The following is an 8,245-nucleotide window of genomic DNA, read 5'->3' on the forward strand; positions in this document are numbered from 1 at the left end:
AATAAGTTTTTTTCAAGCACTGCCAGACTCGGGAGGGGGGGGGGTTCTTGCTTACGTCATCAGGGTCAAACAAGCCGTTGATTCTTTTTTTCCCGCTGTCGAAATTAGCTACACAGCAGTAGAGATACGTGGCGCGCGGGAGGCTGAAATTCAAAACTGCACCTCGCTGTCGGATCTCTCTCTCTCTCTTCTCTCTCTCCTCGCTGTCGGATCTCTCTCTCTCGCTCTCTCTCTCTCCCCCTTTTCTCTCTCTTCTCTCTCTCTAGGATCCGGGTCATCTTTCTTGTCTCTCGCCCTTCAAGTTCATCGTCTAGCCCGTTGGTTTTATTGAAGAGGTTTCTGCACACCTGCGGGCCGCGCCCCTCCTCTGTTCTGTTCTGCAGAGCTTTTCTAGGGTTTCCTCTGGCGACAGGCTATGGCGAGCCTTCTCTGCTCAGGTTGTCCCTTCTGCCTTAACCTTTTTCATGTTGCATCGCTTGTTTCTGAGTTTATCTTATCTTAAAGTATGCATTTGCCATAGATAATCTAGGGCTTGCTTTCTCATGTGAGCTCTTGCTTCCATCTCCGATTTCCCTTTGTGCATCTCGCATTCTAGATTCCCGTTGCGAGCGCTTTGCTTTCTTTGTGTCCTGGATTCTTGGGTTTGCTGCATCGCTCTTCCTAGGGTCTGCTCTGTGTGTGTTTCAGAATTCCGGGGTTTACTGCAGTGGCCTCCTAGGGTTTTCTCTCTCTTTTCTTTTGCATTTCGGATTCTAGGGTTTGTTGCGTCGTACTGGTGCATCTCAATTCTAGGTTTTCTTCATCTCATTGACCAGGGGTGCTTTCGAATGCCTTCCAGCATCGTATCTTCTAGGGTTTGCTACTTCTTGCTGTTCGTTGCATTGTAGACTTTAGGGTTGCTGCATTTTGCCAGGTGATCCCCATGTGTGTATGTCAGATACTGGGCTTGCTCTCTCATGGCTTGCTTCTTCGTCCTTGTATTTTTATAGTTTGCATTCTTATTCCCAACTTGTTCATTGTAGGAGATACAGGCATCGCCCTTACTCGGGTTCAGCAGAAGCTGCGTGACAAGGTGGTTCTCGTGAATGTCAGAAGAGGACTACACTGACTGTTGCCTGGCCGTTTGGTGGATCTGGGTGTCGAGGCTTAAGGCGATGTCAGGAAGCAATGGTGAGCAAGTGACGAGGCGTTTGAGAGGAAGGGAAGTCCCTGTGCTGCCGCCGGTGACCCGCGCTGCAGCTCCTTTAGCCATTGCAGGAGGGCATAACGAAAACCCCAGGAAGACCAAGGCAGCCACTAAGCGTGCTGCCATGGATGACAATAACAACCGAGTGCCAAACAATGCACCCGTGCAGCATGCCAAGAAGCGTGCAGCTCTTGCTAATTTGACAAACCACTCCAACTCTACTTCTTGCTACACTGGTCAAACCTCAAAATCTCAGGTTGTTATTAAGGGTATTGTCATTAATGGTGCAATCATCTAGAGTTCGTACGCGTTTGGGTCTGGACTGTGTCATCATTTAAGGTCTTTACTTGTAAACTGTGCCGTCATCAAGGGTGGTACATGTATGGAGTCCACTATCTAGAGTTTGTACATGTATGTGTTCTGGACTGTGTCATCATCTAAACCTGCTCATGTATGTGGGCCTCCGCTTGGTCTTCTGCTGTTGGCCTGACATATGTTTTGGCACATGCGAAGCAGGTGTTGATGCTTATTGATCTGCTTTTTAGCTGCATTGCAAAAAGCTTTATTAGTTTATACTGTTCAATCATTTGTTATTTGCCAGGCTTCTGTTGTGAAAGGCAAAGCGAAAGCTGTGTCTGCTCAGGTCAAGGAAGTCAAAGTCAGTCAAGCTGCTGTTGAGGTTTTTCCTGGGGGTGAACCAAACACAGGGAGGAGCTCTAGCGCCTTTGAAAATGATGAGAATGTATGCCTTGAGAGAACTGTAGGTCTAGTGGAAATAAGATCCCAAGCTTTGGAAGTCTGTCAATCCAGCTACAATGAAAGCAAGACAGTTGCTTCATTGGAGCGGAAGACACAGCACAACCTGTACATATCAAAGGACTCTAAGGCCCCGGTTAGGCAAGGTAGTTAGATTTTTTGATTCAGCATCATTTTTGATTAACCTCCACTTCAATCCTAGATCTTCGCAATTTTGGTCTATCTGTATGTTTTCCCTCAAGCAGTGATGAGATTACTTTAAGCTATCTTAAATTCCACTCCAGGTGGTTTATTTGAAGACCATGTGGAAGGCGAAGGATGGTCCAGTAAGAACTACATGGATATCGATAGCCACAAAGACCCACAAATGTGCAGTGCATACGCTGCTGACATCTACCACCACCTTCGCATGGCTGAAGTGAGTGCAGGAAACTCTATATTTGGGTTGCTTTATAGAGACAAATTCTATCTCCTGGATTGGTGATGGCGGAGGAGTTACTGACCAGGGTTTTTACATCTATCTATTGTATATACAATTGGGGGCTTGTTTGCAGTTGAAGCGAAGGCCTATTACAGATTTCATGGAAGTTGTCCAACGGGATATCAATTTCAGCATGAGGGCAATTCTTGTTGACTGGCTTGTTGAGGTGTGAATGCACGCGAAATTTTGTGTCATTACAAGCTTTATCGCCCCAATGTGATCCCTTTAAAAGGACCCAATTTACGGACCTCTCCTTTTATGACTGGCTAGTCATTGGTTTCTTTTATAGGTGGCAGACGAGTACAAACTTGTACCAGATACTCTTTACTTGGCAGTCTCTTATATTGATCGTTTTCTCTGTGGGAACCTGGTAACACGACAGCGATTGCAGCTTCTGGGTGTTGCGTGTATGCTCATAGCATCGTATGTACCTGGTTCACTTTGCTGTCCAACATCATGGTCTCTTGCACCTTTGCCCTCTCATTCTATCAGGGCACAACATTAATGTCACCCTGCTTTCTTTATCAGGAAATATGAAGAGATCTGTGCTCCTCAAGTTGAGGAGTTTTGCTACATTACAGACAACACATACAACCGAGAAGAGGCAATTCAAGATGCCTTTCCCCTTTAAGTCCTTTCTTTTCTAAATCATAAGAACAAGGTATTAGTATGGCTCATTAGTGAATTAAGTGAACGGTCTGTGTTTAGGTTTTGGAGATGGAAAGAAGCGTCTTGAACCACCTGCACTTTGAGCTTACAGGACCAACAACCAAGAGTTTTCTCCGGTATGTTTTCTGTATGATACAACACTAAGCTACTATGAATTAAGCTGTTTCAAAGTTGATGGCTTTATGGTGCTTCTGTCATCATTTATTGCACAGGCGCTTTGTTAGAGCTGCACAGGCAGGACAGAAGGTATATTTGAACGTGAATGTTGCTTAATTTATGCTGACCTATATTTAACTGGGATTTTGTAGCAGGCTCTCATGCTTTCCTGCTGAATGATGCTGCAGACTCCTACCTTACAGCTAGAGTTTCTTGGGAATTACCTGGCTGAATTGACCTTATTGGAGTATGGTTTCCTTCATTTCTTGCCATCAATGGTTGCTGGAGCTGCTGTATTTATGGCAAAAGTCACGCTTAATCCCACACGCAAGCCTTGGGTAAGAACTTAGTTCAAAGGCTTAAACGATATATCTGCTTTTGGTGGCAAAAATAATGACGGCCTATAGTTGGACCAGAATGGTGTTTCAACCCTAACTCCTCTTTACCTCTCCTACATCAGAATTCAACTTTACAACACTATTCAGGCTACAAGCCCTCTGAGCTGAAGAATTGTGTCAAAGCCATCCATGAGTTGCAAAGAAATACCAAGAACTGTACCTTACCGGCTATCCGAGAGAAGTACAGGCAGCACAAGGTTTGCCAACTCAAAGCCCTTGAACTATCTTCTCTGAAGGCAAAAGTTTGGTAATTATTTTCATATGGGTTTCCTGTGTTTTTACAGTTCAAATGTGTTGCAACACTTGCACCTCCAGCTGCTATAAGCCCTGAGTATTTTGATGATATTGAGTAAACACTATTTGAGGCTGCAAAGTGGGTTTCAAGTGGAGTGTACTGAAAGTCCGCTAAATCTTGATCTTCTTTTCTCTGGCTGGGTAATTATTGAGAGTGTCTCTTGAAGACGTTCTCTGCTAAGAATTGGTTCCTTGTCATCACTTCTGATGATGATGCAAACTCACAATGCTTGCTTATTGAGGCTTATGTTTGAGCTGTTGAACTGGCAGGCCAATTATTTGAAGTCCTTAATTATGGAAGCATCATGCTTTTTAGATCATATTCTTACACATAACTACAAACCAAAGAGGCTTGGCTAATGATCTGATGAGGTTGAGTTCTCAACACATTCTTATCTACAGTCATCTAGTCATAGTTCAACAAACTACACCTTGTTTGGATAAATTTATGGCAAGAAGGTTGCTAACAACAGCTTCAAGGAATCCCAGTGCCCTCTTGAGATCTGTTTCTATGGACCAAGCTTGTTGGTTCACCAAATGGAAGAGGAGATACAAGATCAAGTAGATGCTTGCATCCCATTTTGTGTAGGTTTTGACACATCATGGATAGGTGAAATAAACCACGTTGATTGTTCCATGCCTTTTCATCCCCATGACAATTTGATCCAGCTGTGGGATGGGAGCAAAGGTGGCAGAAGCTCACTGCTACAGATGTAGTCTAATTTTGTGGATATGCAGATTCTCATTACCCAGAGCTGCTTATATACCCAAGCAGCCATCCTCTTTTACTCTTTGAAGCAATCTGAAACACTGATATAATGTTTCTAAACGTGGTCTCTCATTTAATTGGCATTTCTCTTCTGCCAGCCTTTGGTGTAGCTGGATATGCCCCCCATAGTCTAGTGATTCTAAGTTTTTTGAGGTCTCTTAAGGTGGTATCATTTAATTGCCATTTCTCTTCTGCCAGCCCTTGATGTAGCTGGATCTGCCCCCCATTGTCTAGTGATTCTTTGTTTTTTGAGGTCGTATTGCTCTCCCAAGGTGCACTATGAGAGAATGAGTTGAGAGCTACCCTCCTTGACCATTGATGTGATCAAGTATCAGCTAATGTGGATCAGATATCACATGTGCTAGGCAATGAAAAGCTGGTCTTGTTATGCTTCCTCCCTGAGTGCTCAAGGATAGTGAATGATTAGTACTCCAAGTTCCACTCCCCTACTTCATTCTATGAAGGGTCAGTATGCAAAGTAAAATTCAGTCCTGTATTGGCCATTTAATTCGAGCTCCTTCACATAGAACTTTTAGTTCTCTTCGTAGGCCACCTGAGTTAACTTGTTTGCCTGAAGTTTCTGATATTGGCACCCTTACACTAATGAGTTCCTTTGACACGGCTGGGGTCAATCTTCTGTCTCATTACTTATAGATAAAGCCTTTTGCCCCATTCAAGGTTAGAACTGTGGCCCCTACATCTATCCAACATATGGGGAAATATATATATCAAGCAGGCCTCTCCGATACCAGATGTGCACGACCTATGTCACTCACGTGTTTGAACTTTATCCCCACCAGTCCCATTCCTGTAGACAGCTATGGGAGCTTATCTTCTTGGATTTGATTGAATCTTCCCCTCAAGAAAATCCATTATACCTTAACTGGGAGATATATATTGCACCATTCCTGTGGTTTGAGAGACCCACCTGTTTTATTCAGATCAAGAGGCATGAAAACCCAAAATGTGTGATCCATGGTGGTCCACTGTGTTGATTGCACTCCTTCGTAAACAAGTTTTTCTGAGCGGTATGCATTGAACTCTATGGGGATCTACAGTGAGGCCTTTGTTAAAGGTATATGTAAAAATATAAGGCCTTTGTTAATGGTAAATGTAAAAATACAAGGCATGCTAGTTACTTGGTTGATGAGTACTTGTAGGCAACACCAACTAAAGAATGATGCCTTTGTTGTGGTTTCAAATAGTCATGTAAACAAAGAAAATTGTATTTCAAAGTAAACTGTGTAAAGTATTTCAAAGCAATAAAAGAAGATAACTAAGCACATCGAATAATCATCGCACATCAATCAAAAAACTTCAAAGCTGTCTCAATTCGAGTGACTTGTTTCAAATAGTCAAGTAAACAAAGAAAGTGATAGCTCCAAGGGCATGCTAGTAAATGGCCTTCTCTACCTTGGGTGATAGCTACATTAGTCTTACATGGTACTAGCTCCATGTGGAACTTAATTACCCTCACCAAGTGTGAGTATATTTGAGGAACACCTTCCATATCATAGAGACTATACTCATGGTTCCCTTCTTTGGGGTACCAGTACTTTGTAACCACATATGAGTTTACATTAATAACATTGCCCCAATTGTCCTTTTTGTGCCTTGCTTCTTTGATGCTTATGTTCTATGCATTTCAATAAGTAAAAATCAACATTTTCATCATTGCCTTCCTCAACATTCATTGCAAAGATGTCTCCTATACTTAAAGCTTCACTTAAAATATCATGATAACCTAATGCAATGGTCAATGCCCTCTTCATCACTTGAGGTATCTAATGACTCATCATTGATTAGAATGAAGGTATGATACTTCCATCTCTCCACACAAGCTTTAATCTTGCATCTCCACCATAGTCCTCCCTGCATACATAAATCATAGAAGCAAGACAAGCTCAAAGTGCATGAATCTGTTCCTGAGTATCCATTCACGTAGTGCATTGAGTATGATCCCTTTATACGGTTGCAATCCCACTTCACACTTCTCTGCACTTCACCTACCTTAATCTCCCAAAACACTTAGTGACCTGCCTAGTTTTAGTTGAGATGCCAATGTTGGGTTCTTGGTTGATATATGAACCCTCACAAAAACTGCACCACATCAACTACACATTTTGAATGGGCTCTATCTAGCTTTAACTGCTCATGGGTAAGAGCCCTCTTGATGAGGCTATATTTGAACTCTGTGGGGATCTACAGTGAGGCCTTCGTTAATGGTATATGTAAAAATATAAGGCATGCTAGTTACTTGGTTGATGAGTACCTGTAGGCAACACCAACTAAACAATGATGCCTTTGTTGTGGTGGTGGCGGCCTTTAAGCTAGTCACGATGAGCGCATTTCTTCTTTTAGGGGAGCTACTTGCATCGTGAAATTCGAACAATCACTCAATACAAACCACAACTTCAAAAATTTACAGTATGGTGTTTTATAGGCAATGGATGGAGACTCAGCACAAGGCCTACTCCAAACAAGATATTGCACAAATACAATGCTTGGTTATTGGCTTTCTGTTAGTGGATTTACAGAGGTCCAAACAAGTAAGAAGGTGATGGTTTGGTATTATATTGCTCTTGTTATTTAGATCACAAACAATGCTTAATAATTGATTTTTCATTCTTGGCTTATATGATAGCCACATTGAATCATCAAAATATAGCTAGCTAACTAATGGTGCCCTTAAAACTCTCGCAAGACTTTTGCAAGCTTGATCACCTTGATTAGAGGTTTACATTATCATTGGTTGAGAACATAATTGTTGTTCAATTCTACACTCACGTAAGTACATCTTCATTGTTCTTAATCAGGTCTTTGATTATCGCTCCACCAATTTTAAAGTGTACGGCACGTCATGGGGCTTGTTCCCAACATCTCGTTTTTCTTTTTGATTATTGTCTCGCTTTTCAGCAAAATTGGATCCTCCATTACTTAGTTACAAATTATATTGCCTGTAAGACCATAAGAATTTATTAAGGGTAATATATATACCCTTTAATTGCTAGCCATTAAGTGAATTTACACATTTGCTCAAACGGCTATACTTGTCCATGGCCTAATAAAGTAAGGACACCCGTGGGGTGTCATACAATAACCTTCACCTCCTTCACCTCCTCATGCTTGTTGTGGGTAGTCCTCCTTGATTCCATTAAACAATGGATTCTTAGGTTAGTCTTGTGTTCTCTTATGACATTGCTTAATTTTTCAATTGCTTATTTACTTACTTGGTTTACATGCACTAAGTTGCCTTTCTCTTAAAGCTATGGTCGATTCACTTCAATAGAAACTTTTTATAGTTGATTGTATATTAATATGTGTTTGCATGATGTTTTGGTGATGACCCCTCGGGTGTTACAAATCTCCTTCACTATGTTTTCACTGCAAACATTTTATTTTGGTGACCCCTCGACGTCGAATCCTTCTTCAGTGTGCTTTCATTATTGCAAACATGATGTTTTGGTGGCCCCTTCGGTGTTATAAGCCTCCTTCACAGTGTGTAGTCATTACTGAAAACATTGGGATATCATTTT

General features: G+C 41.9%; 1 protein-coding gene across 1 annotated transcript; it reads left to right on the forward strand.

Annotated features, from left to right (window-relative positions):
* Positions 1 to 300: 300 nt before the first annotated feature.
* On the forward strand, positions 301 to 4,368 carry LOC147630197 (cyclin-A1-4-like). The gene is made up of 12 exons (XM_086811833.1): positions 301 to 437; positions 1,023 to 1,442; positions 1,788 to 2,088; positions 2,227 to 2,360; positions 2,497 to 2,589; positions 2,713 to 2,846; positions 2,952 to 3,027; positions 3,132 to 3,208; positions 3,305 to 3,338; positions 3,437 to 3,586; positions 3,709 to 3,843; positions 3,931 to 4,368. Exons 2-12 carry the CDS (start codon positions 1,086 to 1,088, stop codon positions 3,997 to 3,999), a joined length of 1,560 nt encoding a protein of 519 aa, XP_086667959.1. The 5' UTR covers positions 301 to 437; positions 1,023 to 1,085; the 3' UTR covers positions 4,000 to 4,368.
* Positions 4,369 to 8,245: the final 3,877 nt, after the last annotated feature.

Source organism: Cibotium barometz, chromosome 17 (assembly GCF_041138505.1).
Source record: "Cibotium barometz isolate CiBa-2024 chromosome 17, ASM4113850v1, whole genome shotgun sequence".
Lineage (NCBI taxonomy): Eukaryota > Viridiplantae > Streptophyta > Polypodiopsida > Cyatheales > Cibotiaceae > Cibotium > Cibotium barometz.